Source organism: Rhinichthys klamathensis, unplaced genomic scaffold, assembly GCF_029890125.1.
Source record: "Rhinichthys klamathensis goyatoka isolate OS25496 unplaced genomic scaffold, OSU_Roscu_1.1 h1tg000230l_1, whole genome shotgun sequence".
Lineage (NCBI taxonomy): Eukaryota > Metazoa > Chordata > Actinopteri > Cypriniformes > Leuciscidae > Rhinichthys > Rhinichthys klamathensis.
The window spans coordinates 741,722-756,079 of record NW_026606754.1 but is presented as its reverse complement, the minus strand read 5'-3'; the positions used below and the strand labels follow the sequence as shown (position 1 = coordinate 756,079).

General features: G+C 47.2%; 1 protein-coding gene and 1 long non-coding RNA gene across 2 annotated transcripts; one reads left to right on the top strand and one right to left on the bottom strand.

Annotated features, from left to right (window-relative positions):
* Nucleotides 1–2,737: 2,737 nt before the first annotated feature.
* Nucleotides 2,738–4,539, bottom strand: LOC130099501 (uncharacterized). The gene is made up of 2 exons (XM_056265217.1): nt 4,142–4,539; nt 2,738–3,820 (listed from the first exon to the last, which is right to left on the bottom strand). Exons 1-2 carry the CDS (start codon nt 4,417–4,419, stop codon nt 2,776–2,778), a joined length of 1,323 nt encoding a protein of 440 aa, XP_056121192.1. The 5' UTR covers nt 4,420–4,539; the 3' UTR covers nt 2,738–2,775.
* A 5,244-nt stretch (nt 4,540–9,783) lies between these two features.
* On the top strand, nt 9,784–10,279 carry LOC130099503 (uncharacterized). The gene is made up of 3 exons (XR_008808399.1): nt 9,784–9,855; nt 9,983–10,102; nt 10,187–10,279. It is a non-coding gene; the product is annotated as an uncharacterized LOC130099503 (long non-coding RNA).
* The last annotated feature ends 4,079 nt before the right edge of the window (nt 10,280–14,358 follow it).

The following is a 14,358-nucleotide window of genomic DNA, read 5'->3' as shown; positions in this document are numbered from 1 at the left end:
ATCACTCGCGTCGTCCTCTCACGTCCCTCGCCCTCGTCCTGCTCGCCACAGCCAACTAACTAGACATTTTTTGTGAAATGAATTTCAAACTCATTTAGCAGCTAGCCTTCTTGTAGACGGAAGAGTGATTTCTCTGATGTTTGCGCTGTTCTCGATTAGTGGGAGTGGCTTGCGGAGCTGTGCAACGTGGTGCATTGTGGGAGTTGTTGTCTTACATACAAATGCGCCCTAAAGTTATTTTCTGTCTTTTCTCGGTCAAGAGGGCACCAAATTCAAAATTTCTTTTACATTTCGACTACATATATAACCCACTTTCAATAAAGATTAATGTTGAAATGGGTGGAGTGACCCTTTAAGAGCTTGCTCAAGTACTCGCTAAACCATTTAGTGCTTTGTAAGTAATCAGCAATATTTAAAAATGTATACAATGCTTAATAGGGAGCTGTGGTGGCAAACAATTTTCTATTACTGAATAAGAGACAAACATGTACCAATTGTCTTTAAAGATTATTTATTCCCTTGAAAGGAACGGTCAGCAATCACACAGTCATTCAGAGTGGCTGCAGACTGTGACAATGTGAGGAGGGCATCCTTCCTTCTTTATAGTCCCTACCCCACCCCCCAAGGTTATTTCTCTATGCCAAATGAAGATATGCCTTAAGCAAATCTAACGAAGTGTAAGGGTGTACTCACACTAGCCAGTTTGAACCTTGCCCGAGTGCGTTTGACCACCAAAGCGCGGTTCTTTTGACTAGTGTGAGTGCTCCGAACCGTGCCCGGGCGCGGCTCGATTAGCCGGCCCTGGCCCGCTTGGAAGAGGTGGGCCAGAGCACGGTTCACTTGGACTCGGGCGCGGTTCGCATGCAGTGTGAGCGCTAACCGTGCTGGAGCACGGAACAGGACGCGTGACGTCATGGTTTTGCGACGCTCCAAAACCAACATGGCGGGGAAAGGGTCGCTTTGGTCTACGGCAGAGGTGCAATGCTTGTTGGAAATTTGGGCAGATGAGAGCATACAAGAACAGCTGGACAAAACGCATAAAAACTCAGATATATTTAGAAAAATCCGTGACTATCTTCTTCGTCATGGATATCAAAGAACTAGCGAGCAGTGTAGAGACAAGGTAAAAAAACTGCGGGCACAGTATTTAAGGGTACGGGATGCACTCCGTAAATCGGGCAGCTCTGCAGAAGAAAAGGAAAAATTTCAATGGTATGACGCTGTCGACAGTATAATTGGCAGCAAACCTTCTAGCCAACCGAATGTGCTGGAGTCCCATCCACGAAGATCGCTGGATTCTACGTCATCTGATACGGAGAACACAGGACTGGAGAGATCACAGAGCTGTGAGTAACATTAACATACATACCAGTTCCATTTGATAGCTATTCTGTTAAATCAGTATGTGCATGTCCCTAAAGTAAATTACACTTCGTTTGACTACGAATCCAACCAAGATACCATGTTTACTGTAGTAAAATCTTGGTTTCCACAAACTGACCATGGGTATGCTGTTAAAACTGGGTTTTACTACAAAAAGAAAAAAAATAGTTTACATAAGGGATGTTTGTTTAATGTTATTATTAAAATGATTACCTTTTGTGTTTATTTTGCTTTTATTTCTGTAGTTACATCGGTCAATTCAGACTCAACAATCGCTTCAAACACTGGTGATGAGACACAGGACACATCAGATAACACTGAGACAATACCTTCAGAACAAGGCAAAAAGAGAAAGAGAAAGGTAGAAGTGAGTGACACGATGACTGCCTTTCTAGATATGCAGAAAAAACAGCATGAAGAATTCATGCAAGGGAAGCACTTGCATTACCAGCAAGAAAAAGAAATGCTTGATAACTGGATGAAGGCTCAAGTACAGATGGAGGAGCGTCGACTGCAACAGCAGAGGGAGGAACGCCAAGAAACAAACATGATGTTCATGCAAACCATGAACAGACTGTTTGATGCCATGATTCCCTCACACTCACACAGCCCTCTCCTCATGCTCCTCCTCCTACACCTCCTCCTGCTGCTACTCCTCCTCCTACTCTTCCTCCTCATCTGCAGTATCCCTACCATGCTGAGACATCATCATCCTACTCTGAGCTTGATAACTCTACACATGTTTATCGCAACCTGTAAAGGCACAGTTGTTTACGTCCATGTTTTTATGTTGTTATTGTATTTGGACGTTGCCTTTCATTATAAGGGTTATTTAAGTTTTATCTTGTTTTTCTTTTTAATTAATAACACGTTTGAAATAGGTAAATATGACCAAAAGTTGTTTGATTTCCTGTAGCATACTTTTACTATGCACTTTAACCTAACACTATGCACTACCTCAAACCTCTACACTTTATAATTCTACCTCGAACCTCTACAATATATACCACACACTTCCATAAATTATACACCACACACACTAGGTAGCCTATTTTGTTTCACCACTGCACATGGTCGTGTTCTGTGAAGTACTGCTTTTTTTATTTTCCTGTGAGAAGTGCTCCAGAGTTTATGATTAAAACTTTTTGTCTGCATCATCTTATGTTTTGTGTGTTATTTGCAAATAACTCCTGCACTGTTCTTGAAATGAACAATATGACTTTATTGACAACAGAACAAAAATAAGTCATAGTAAACCAATAAGTACAATAAATATACATGCACTGAATGTAGTAGCGGCATGACACAGAAGTATGTAATGAAAAGGGTTAGTATGTAATGAAACCCTAAGTATGTAATGAAAACCATCCTCCTGAAATATACACTATCTCTCTAAAAATTTGAGAAATATGAACACAATGCATCTCTGGTGGCATTTGAACTAGTGGCTGTATTATGAGGATTCCATTGACTGTTCACATTTTCCTCTTCTGTGGCAATCTCCTCACATTCCTCACCATTTACTTGACAAAAATTGTGCAGAACGCAACATGCACTGATAATAGTGTTTATGTTGTATATGCGGCAATCACACCTCTTCATTAAGCATCTCCACCTTCCTTTCAGGAGGCCAAATGCCCTTTCCACAGTCATCCGTGCCTTGCTGAGGCGGTTGTTGAAGGTGGCCTGTGCAGGGGTTGTTTGTTGATTTTCTGGATATGGTTTCATCAACCATGGCAGTAATGGATATGCAGCATCCCCCAAAATCACCACTGGCACATCTACTCCTTCAAACCTCTCTGTTATCCGAGGGAACAGTGTATTACTCTGACCCCTCTCAAACAAGGATGAATTGGCAAAAACTCTTGCATCATGAACCTTCCCCGGCCATCCCACATTAATGTCCCAGAACATAAGTCGGCTGTCAACCACACCTTGCAGAATAACAGAGTAGAAACCTTTCCGGTTGTAGTAGTCTGCAGAGCTAACAGGTGGAGCCAAAATCCCAATGTGAGTGCCATCAATAGCTCCTCCACATTGTGGGAAGCCCCACCTGTCTCTGAATCCCTGAATTATGCTTTCAAATTCCTGTTCAGATGGTGTTCTGATGAAAAGGGAAAGCAATTTTTTCACAATTGCAGAGGCTACATGGTTGGTAATGCTAACAGCAGTTGATTGACCAATCCCAAATAAATGGGAGATGGTCCTGAACTCTACATTTGTGGCCAGTCTCCATATGCATATTGCAACACGTTGGTCCACGGGCACTGGTTTTCTGAATGAAGTGGTCTGTCTTTGAAGGTGCGGCTGCAGGCTGTTGCACAACAGCAAGAATGATGTCCTTCTCATTCTGAAATTAGCCTTCCACTCACAGTCTGTCCAGCTGCTGAGAACATGCTGCCACCACACACCAGATCTCTGCCGAATCCATATGGTCCTGCAGCAGAATGGAGAAATATTGTTAACTGTATATAGTTTATGCATACACAATTACCTTACAGCACTTTGAAGTGTAATTAATAAACAACAAAGTACTACTCCAGTGCATACATAACAGTTATGTGTCCCGTTGAATACAGGTGTCTTAATACAAGAATGTAGCTAATATTAACCAGCAAATGATATTAAGTTACATGATTATTAGCTTTAGAACGCTACTGTCATAATTACAAAAAAAAAAATTATACACATTTTATTTCAAATTTCACGATACACTTTTCAATTGTATTTAATGACATTTCAGTATATTAATTCTTACCTTGTCGATGTACGGGAACTGTAGTCCGTAATCAAAGCTGCAAAGTCCTTGCTGCACTTCAGCTGGTACCTTGCAAACCTCCTCATACGAGCAGCACGATTACGTGCAAATTTTCGCGCCACTAAAGCGACACATCTGTTTAACAACAGGCTGTGAGAGGGCTGTGGACCACCGTGGACCAAACGACAGAAAATTATCCACAATGACAACAGAGCGATGGACTCCATTGTGTTCAGAGAGCGCCGCTCTTCTTGTTTATCCCGAAACCGTCGCACCATAATGACGTAAGCGTGCTCCGGCACGAATGCTGAAACCCTATGTGAGTGCAGGCCAGAGGGGGAGTGGGGACAATCGTACTCGGGCCCGGTTCATGGCAACCGTGCCTAGTGTGAGTACACCCTTAGTTATGGCTATCTTATAGTGGAGGCCCTCTGTCTCGGTCATAAACATCAGCCACACATTACTTTTTGTCAAGTCACGTATACAAGGTCATACAGATTATTCTGTTCTGACCAATTGCGTAGCTTGAGCAAAGCAAGCAAACTTTCATCTGCAATGGTGAAAGTCTCAAATTGGTTAAGTCTTGTTTGTCTCTTAATGTAAGCAAAACAGTTTGCATGTATTTCACTGTACGAAAATAGAACTCGGTGATTCCAGACATCATATTTAATGGTGAAGCGTATCAAATCTGTGACGCATGTTAAATATTTAGGAATAATAATAGTGTTACGGTTGGTGTAGGCAGAGGAAGACGAGGAGAACAGGATTTCCAAAAACAATATACTTTACTTAATAAATCAAAACAATAAACAGGAGCAGACGGGCAGAGGATACAAACACACCTAATACCAACGTTACATAAACGAGAACCGACAAGGAGTGAGGGAGAACACAGGGTTACATACACAGAGAACGGATCATGGGAACAAGACACAGCTGGGGCAAATTAACTAGACACAGGTGAAGGAACTGAACACAAACGAGGAGCGGGAAAACTAACACAGGACTAAACCAAATCACAATGACGGGGGGAAACACAGGAATACAGACATAACTGTAACATTACGCCCCTCCTCGAAAAGGCGTGTCCCCACGCCGTATAAACATCAAATAGGGGCGGGAGGGAGGGCGCCCTGGAGGCTGACGAGGGCGTGGCTTTCCCGGAACAGGAAGCCTCCAGGGCGGAGCAGGCCGTGCTGATAGCCAGGGTGAAGACGCCCCTTCAGGTGGCCAGGGTGGAGATGCCTCTTCCGGTGGCCAGGGCGGAGAGACCCCCTCGGGTGGCCAAGGCGGAGCAAGCTGGTCAGGGGGCCATGGCGGAGACGCCCCTTCAGGTGGCCAGGGTGGAGACGCCTCTTCCGGTGGCCAGGGCGGAGCAAGCTGGTCAGGGGGCCATGGCGGAGACGCCCCTTCAGGTGGCCAGGGTGGAGACGCCTCTTCCGGTGGCCAGGGCGGAGCAAGCTGGTCAGGGGGCCATGGCGGAGACGCACCATCAGGTGGCCTATATCCCCCCCCCAAAATGTTCTTGGGGAGAGTGCCAGGCTCAGGGACGTGCATCAGGTCAGGCTTGGGAGGGCTGGATGGGACCAGTAGAGAAGGCTCTGGCGGGCAGGCGACGGGCTCAGGCTCTGGCGGGCAGGCGACGGGCTCAGGCTCTGGCGGGCAGGCGACGGGCTCAGGCTCTGGCGGGCAGGCGACGGGCTCAGGCTCTGGCGGGCAGGCGACGGGCTCAGGCTCTGGCGGGCAGGCGACGGGCTCAGGCTCTGGCGGGCAGGCGACGGGCTCAGGCTCTGGCGGGCAGGCGACGGGCTCAGGCTCTGGCGGGCAGGCGACGGGCTCAGGCTCTGGCGGGCAGGCGACGGGCTCAGGCTCTGGCGGGCAGGCGACGGGCTCAGGCTCTGGCGGGCAGGCGACGGGCTCAGGCTCTGGCGGGCAGGCGACGGGCTCAGGCTCTGGCGGGCAGGCGACGGGCTCAGGCTCTGGCGGGCAGGCGACGGGCTCAGGCTCTGGCGGGCAGGCGACGGGCTCAGGCTCTGGCGGGCAGGCGACGGGCTCAGGCTCTGGCGGGCAGGCGACGGGCTCAGGCTCTGGCGGGCAGGCGACGGGCTCAGGCTCTGGCGGGCAGGCGACGGGCTCAGGCTCTGGCGGGCAGGCGACGGGCTCAGGCTCTGGCGGGCAGGCGACGGGCTCAGGCTCTGGCGGGCAGGCGACGGGCTCAGGCTCTGGCGGGCAGGCGACGGGCTCAGGCTCTGGCGGGCAGGCGACGGGCTCAGGCTCTGGCGGGCAGGCGACGGGCTCAGGCTCTGGCGGGCAGGCGACGGGCTCAGGCTCTGGCGGGCAGGCGACGGGCTCAGGCTCTGGCGGGCAGGCGACGGGCTCAGGCTCTGGCGGGCAGGCGACGGGCTCAGGCTCTGGCGGGCAGGCGACGGGCTCAGGCTCTGGCGGGCAGGCGACGGGCTCAGGCTCTGGCGGGCAGGCGACGGGCTCAGGCTCTGGCGGGCAGGCGACGGGCTCAGGCTCTGGCGGGCAGGCGACGGGCTCTGGCTCGGCAGGGCTGCAGGGGAGGGGCAGGCGACGGGCTCTGGCTCGGCAGGCCTGCAGGGGAGCTCTGGCTCGGCAGGCCTGCAGGGGAGCTCTGGCTCGGCAGGCCTGCAGGGGAGCTCTGGCTCGGCAGGCCTGCAGGGGAGCTCTGGCTCGGCAGGCCTGCAGGGGAGCTCTGGCTCGGCAGGCCTGCAGGGGAGCTCTGGCTCGGCAGGCCTGCAGGGGAGCTCTGGCTCGGCAGGCCTGCAGGGGAGCTCTGGCTCGGCAGGCCTGCAGGGGAGCTCTGGCTCGGCAGGCCTGCAGGGGAGCTCTGGCTCGGCAGGCCTGCAGGGGAGCTCTGGCTCGGCAGGCCTGCAGGGGAGCTCTGGCTCGGCAGGCCTGCAGGGGAGCTCTGGCTCGGCAGGCCTGCAGGGGAGCTCAGGCTCGGCAGACGTGACGGGGAGCTCAGGCTCGGCAGACGTGACGGGGAGAAACACTGGCTCAGTGTCAAAGTCTATAAGGTTCATCTCCTCTGGAACCTGGACGAGGAGAGGCACTAAGGACTCTGGTGTGACTATCTCGGCGGGACTAGACTCTGGGATGATGGTTGGCGTGGTGGAGATGGCTGGAGTTGGTGGTTGAGTGGCGATGTCATCAACCTCAACTACGGTGAAGGGTGAGCCACTCAACCATAGCACATGATCCAGGTAGTGGGCAAAAGATCCTGGGATAACCGCCGCTGGAGCTTGATGATGAAGCGTATCATCTAACCCAAACCAAAAGACGGTCTTCTGGACCTCTTCTGCCCAGCTTACCCCTTCGGAGAGCTCCAGGAATTCAGCAACATACTCCTCGATGTGCCGGCCGTCTTGGAAACAGATCAGCTTAGATTCGATGGAGTTGGAAGGGGTGAGGAAAATACCCATCTTGTCACTTTCTGTCTAGGTCGGTTCTTCTGTTACGGTTGGTGTAGGCAGAGGAAGACGAGGAGAACAGGATTTCCAAAAACAATATACTTTACTTAATAATCAAAACAATAAACAGGAGCAGACAGGCAGAGGATACAAACACACCTAATACCAACGTTACATAAACGAGAACCGACAAGGAGTGAGGGAGAACACAGGGTTACATACACAGAGAACGGATCATGGGAACAAGACACAGCTGGGGCAAATTAACTAGACACAGGTGAAGGAACTGAACGCAAACGAGGAGCGGGAAAACTAACACAGGACTAAACCAAATCACAATGACGGGGGGGAACACAGGAATACAGACACAAGACAGACATAACTGTAACAAATAGACCAACACCTGTCTTTTAAAAAGCAAGTAAGAAGGGTTATAAATAATGTTAAATATAATTTAAATAATTTTAAAATCATTTCTTAATAATTTTAATAATTTCTAAATCAGCTGCACTACTTTTTGTACATACTCTGATTCTCCCTCACTTGTCGTATTGTATAACAACTTGGTCACAAGCAGGTGCAACTACACTTAAGCTGGTGTACTCCCTCCATAAACAAATTATGAAAGTGCTAGACAAAAATACAAGGGACTATCATCATTGTACTATTTTGAAAAGGTTCAATTTTTTAAATTTTAATAATTTTGCATTTTATACTGATGTGTGCCTGATGTACAAAATTATTCATAATCTTGCTCCCCCTCCTCTTAAGGGATGCCTGGCCCATAACGGAAGTGCCGGTAGGACTACAGCATCTGCCAGTGGAGATTTGAGTTTTTTCGGTTAGAGTAGTGGGGATATGAAATTCCTTACCCACAAACATCCGAAGCATTGATAGCTTCTCAATTTAAAAAAAACAAGCTTAAGTACTGGCTACTATCAGAACAAATCTGCAACCATTAATGACTGTGTTGTAAATTATCTGTTTTATAGTAAATCTTACATTCCTGGACATATGTATTGTGATGTTTTATGTGGTGTATATGTAATATTGTATGTTATGTTATTTTATTTGTTTACCTGCCCAGGGGCAGCAGATATAAATTAGCTATTAGCTAACTCTGCTGCAATTACTTTTAATTGTGCATTGTCCCTGTAAAAATAAACAATAAAATGAAATGAAATGAAAGGCTTAACAGACTTAGCATACAACTTGAAAAAAGAACTCCAGAAAGCAGTCTTCATAACTTTAGTGAATTTAATGGTGATTCGCTTCTCAATATTTTTTTCTGTAAAACTACAAACAAGTAGAAAAAAATGTATGAATATTATGTTCATATTTACGTACACATAACCAGCTTAACATTAAGTCAGTCAGCTCAGAAAAATAAAATTACTTTCAAAATTATTTTTCTGATTATACTGGCAGAATGTGTTCTTGTGTTCAGCATAAACTCATGATGATTTTTTAGACAACAAGACTTAATATATAATGTCATCTTGATTCTCAAGTAAATGTATCTTGATTTAAGAATGTTTAGAGACTCAGGAAGAAAATCTTTTTTTTTTTGTAGTGTAATATTCATGACAAACAACTTTGATTTGTGCACTGCTTGCAGAATAGTGCTCTGGTTAAAGTAGCAACAGTACTATCTTGACTACATTTTTTTAATGTTTGACAGTAGTTTTTAAAATAAAGTAGCGTAATGAGCTAAATAATTAATTTACTTTGTTTGACTCTTTTGACACTTTCCCTCTTTATTTATCTGTTTAGATGTTGTCACTTAAATTCAACTTAGTTGTTTTTGTGTCTGAGAAATGGTCTAGTTTAATAGAAAAAAAACATATAATCTGATGTGTTAAGGAAAGATAAATTTAGCAAATTACAATAGTGATTTTTCAACCAACCAATGAGTGCACGGGAATGTTAACGAGCAGATCCTCTGTCACTAATTTCACTGTAACAATCCCAGGTGATGAAAATCTGTGTTTTTTTAAAAGCCCTGGCTTGAAGGCTGTTTTTAGAAAGCATAGAGAGGATGGTGATTGTTTCATCTGTAATCAAGATGGCAATTTCAAACTTTTTGTTTTTGGTCTTTTTGTGTCACCAACTGGTGCCCAATGGTAAAGCTGTTTTCACTTTAGTGTAATGTTTCAAATGTGAAATACATTTGTAATGTTTTTCTTTTTTAACCTTACATCTTGTTTTCAGGATTTGCCTCTCCAGTTGGGCGTCATTTTTACCAGACTGATATTGAACAAGCACGCTTGGAGAGCAAAGGTTTGTAACTATTATATAGTGGTTAACATTATGCTTTTTTTTTTTTTTTTTTTTTACCCTATCCAAAGTTAACTTTAACGGGGCCTGATTACTTGTATTCAAGTTAGTAATACATTTTATTTTCCAGATGGTCCCTTGTCTGTCCCTTGTGTGAACAGACAAAATCCAACATGGCCAGTGGTAGTGAAATGTAAAATGGCTGTTGAGATGTCTTTGCCGAATGCATCTGGGCTAACTATCCAAAAAGGTGAGTTTTGTGCTGATGCTTTGAGGTTGACACAGACACTGAGGAAAGAGAACTTTTTTTTTTTTTTAAACCAATATTCTTTAGGCATTGATTGGAAATTGATGGAGACCAACCCTCTTCCTGCTGAGGTGGATGAGAAGTTAACCGCATCAAGCCATGTTCCCGCTGAAGAGTCTAGCCATGTCCCTGCTGAGGTTAATGGGAAGCTCACTGAGGCCAGCCATGTCCCTGCTGAGGTTGATGGGAAGCTAACAGTATCCAACAATGTCCCAGCTGAAGAGTCTAGCCATGTCCCAGCTGATGTTGCTGGAAAGTGGACAGTATCCAACAATGTGCCAGCTGAGGTTGATCGGAAGCTCATTGAGGCCAGCCATGTCCCTGCTGAGGTTGACGGGAAGTTTACAGCATCCAGCAGTGTCCCAGCTGAAGAGTCTAGCCATGTCCCTGCTGAGGTCGATGGGAAATTGGCAGCTTCCAGCAATGTCCCCGCTGAGGTTGAAGGGAGGCTCACTGAGGCCCGCCATGTCCCTGCTGAGGTTGATGGGAAGTTGACAGTATCCAACAATGTCCCAGCTGAGGTTGATGGGAAGTTGACCGTATCCAGCCATGTCCCTGCTGAGGTTGATGGGAAGTTTACAGCATCCAGCCAAGTCCCTGCTGAGGTTGATGGGAAGTTGACAGCAACCAGCAATGTCCCCCCAGAAGAGTCTAGCCATGTCCCTGCTGAGGTCGATGGGAAGTTGACCACATCCAGCAATGTCCCTGCTGAGGTTGCTGGAAAGTGGACAGTATCCAACAATATCCCAGCTGAAGTGTCTAGCCTTGTACCTGCTGAGGTTGATGGGAAATTGGCAGCATCCAGCAATGTCCCCACTGAGGTTGCTGGAAAGTGGACAGTATCCAACAATATCCCAGCTGAAGTGTCTAGCCTTGTACCTGCTGAGGTTGATAGGAAATTGGCAGCATCCAGCAATGTCCCTGCAGAGGTTGACAGGAAATTGGCAGTATCCAACAATGTCCCAGCTGAAGAGTCTAGCCATCTCCCTGCTGAGGTTGATGGGAAGTTGACCGTATCCAGCAATGTCCCAGCTGAGGAGTCTAGCCATCTCCCTGCTGGGGTTGATGGGAAGTTGACAGTATCCAACAATGTCCCTGCTGAGGTTGATGGGAAGTTGACAGTATCTAATAATGTCCCAGCTGAGGAGTCTAGCCATCTCCCTGCTGAGGTTGATGGGAAGCTAACAGTATCCAACAATGTCCCAGCTGAGGTTGATGGGAAGCTAACAGTATCCAACAATGTCCCAGCTGAGGTTGATGGGAAGCTAACAGTATCCAACAATGTCCCAGCTGAGGTTGATGGGAAATTGGCAGCATCCAACAATGTCCCAGCTGAAGAGTCTAGCCATGTCCCTGCTGAGGTTGATGGAAAATTGGCAGCATCCAGACAAGTCCAAGCTGAGGTTGATGGGAAGCTCACAGTATCCAAAAATGTCCCAGCTGAGGTTGATGGGAAATTGGCAGCATCCAGCAATGTCCCAGCTGAGGAGTCTAGCCATCTCCCTGCTGAGGTTGATGGGAAATTGGCAGCATCCAGCAATGTCCCAGCTGAGGAGTCTAGCCATCTCCCTGCTGAGGTTGATGGGAAGCTAACAGTATCCAACAATGTCCCAGCTGAGGTTGATGGGAAGCTAACAGCATCCAACAATGTCCCAGCTGAAGAGTCTAGCCATGTCCCAGCTGAAGAGTCTAGCCATGTCTCCAATGAGGATGCTGGAAAGTGGACAGTATCCAACAATGTCCCAGCTGAAGAGTCTAGCCATGTCCCTGCTGAGGTTGATGGGAAATTGGCAGCATCCAGCCAAGTCCCTGCTGAGGTTGATGGGAAGTTGACAGTATCTAATGCCCCAGCTGAAGAGTCTAGCCATGTCTCCAATGAGGTTGCTGGAAAGTGGACAGTATCCAACAATGTCCCAGCTGAGGAGTCTAGCCATGTCCCTGCTGAGGTTGATGGAAAATTGGCAGCATCCAGACAAGTCCAAGCTGAGGTTGATGGGAAGCTCACAGTATCCAAAAATGTCCCAGCTGAGGTTGATGGGAAATTGGCAGCATCCAGCAATGTCCCAGCTGAAGAGTCTAGCCATCTCCCTGCTGAGGTTGATGGGAAATTGGCAGCATCCAGCAATGTCCCAGCTGAGGAGTCTAGCCATCTCCCTGCTGAGGTTGATGGGAAGCTAACAGTATCCAACAATGTCCCAGCTGAGGTTGATGGGAAATTGGCAGCATCTAGCCATGTCTCCAATGAGGTTGCTGGAAAGTGGACTGTATCCAACAATGACCCAGCTGAGGTTGATGGGAAGCTAACAGTATCCAACAATGTCCCAGCTGAGGAGTCTAGCCATCTCCCTGCTGAGGTTGATGGGAAATTGGCAGCATCCAGCAATGTCCCAGCTGAGGAGTCTAGCCATCTCCCTGCTGAGGTTGATGGGAAGCTAACAGTATCCAACAATGTCCCAGCTGAGGTTGATGGGAAATTGGCAGCATCTAGCCATGTCTCCAATGAGGTTGCTGGAAAGTGGACAGTATCCAACAATGTCCCAGCTGAGGAGTCTAGCCATCTCCCTGCTGAGGTTGATGGGAATTTGGCAGCATCTAGCCATGTCTCCAATGAGGTTGCTGGAAAGTGGACAGTATCCAATAATGTCCCAGCTGAAGAGTCTAGCCAAGTCCCTGCTGAGGTTGATGGGAAGTTGACAGTATCCAATAATGTCCCACCTGAAGAGTCTAGCCATGTCCCTGCTGAGGTTGATGGGAAATTACCAGCATCCAGCCATGTCCCTGCTGAGGTTGATGGGAAATTGACAGCATCCTGCCAAGTCCCTGCTGAGGTTGATGGAAAGTTGACAGTATCCAACAATGTCCCAGCTGAAGAGTCTAGCCATCTCCTTGCTGGGGTTGATGGGAAGTTGACAGTATCCAACAATGTCCCTGCTGAGGTTGATGGGAAGTTGACGGTATCTAATAATGTCCCAGCTGAGGAGTCTAGCCATCTCCCTGCTGAGGTTGATGGGAAGCTAACAGTATCCAACAATGTCCCAGCTGAGGTTGATGGGAAGCTAACAGTATCCAACAATGTCCCAGCTGAGGTTAATGGGAAATTGGCAGCATCCAACAATGTCCCAGCTGAAGAGTCTAGCCATGTCCCTGCTGAGGTTGATGGAAAATTGGCAGCATCCAGACAAGTCCAAGCTGAGGTTGATGGGAAGCTAACAGTATCCAACAATGTCCCAGCTGAGGTTGATGGGAAATTGGCAGCATCCAGCAATGTCCCAGCTGAGGAGTCTAGCCATCTCCCTGCTGAGGTTGATGGGAAATTGGCAGCATCTAGCCATGTCTCCAATGAGGTTGCTGGAAAGTGGACCGTATCCAACAATGTCCCAGCTGAAGAGTCTAGCCATCTCCCTGCTGAGGTTGATGAGAAGCTAACAGTATCCAACAATGTCCCAGCTGAGGTTGATGGGAAGCTAACAGTATCCAACAATGTCCCAGCTGAGGTTGATGGGAAATTGGCAGCATCCAGCAATGTCCCAGCTGAAGAGTCTAGCCATGTCCCTGCTGAGGTTGATGGGAAATTGGCAGCATCCAGCAGTGTCCCTGCTGAGTTTGAAAGGAAGCTCACTGAGGCCAGCCATGTCCCTGTTGAGGTTGATGGGGAGTTGACGGCAAATGTCCAAGCTGAAGAGTCTAGCCATGTACCTACTGAGTAGGGTTGGGTATCGTTTGGGTTTTATCCGATTCCAGTACCTACTCGGTATTTTTTAAACGGTTCCGGTGCTTAAACGGTTCTTAAATCGGTACTTAAGAAAATGAAACCGCACACACTTTATCAAAAAAATAATACCCTTTAATTTACAGGGCCAAACTGGACACAATATTAACTTAAATCTTTAAACAATATAAATACAAGTAACATATGGTAATAATAAAACCAATATAAAATAAAAATTCATATTTACATAATATCAAATGAAACAATATTGTATCAAACAATGTAATAATACTGGAGATTAATAGAGATTACTAGCAGGCAGAGCTGCCAACTCTCACGCATTGACCGTGAGACTCACGCAAATGACCCTTTTCACACAGAAAAATCGCGGACAAAGAGGACACTGACAGACAAGACAGAGAAGGTTACTTTTGATATGGAACAAATCCACAGCTGTCAGATTCTGTCAAAATTTTTACGAGATTCACAC

What these genes read in the sequence shown, in the direction of transcription:
- LOC130099501 (XM_056265217.1), bottom strand. Translation starts at nt 4,419, where the DNA reads ATGGTGCGACGGTTTCGGGATAAACAAGAAGAGCGGCGCTCTCTGAAC. An exon ending in AGTTCCCGTACATCGACAAG is followed by an intron (nt 3,821 to 4,141) that starts GTAAGAATTAAT and finishes ATTCTGCTGCAG; the next exon opens with GACCATATGGATTCGGCAGA.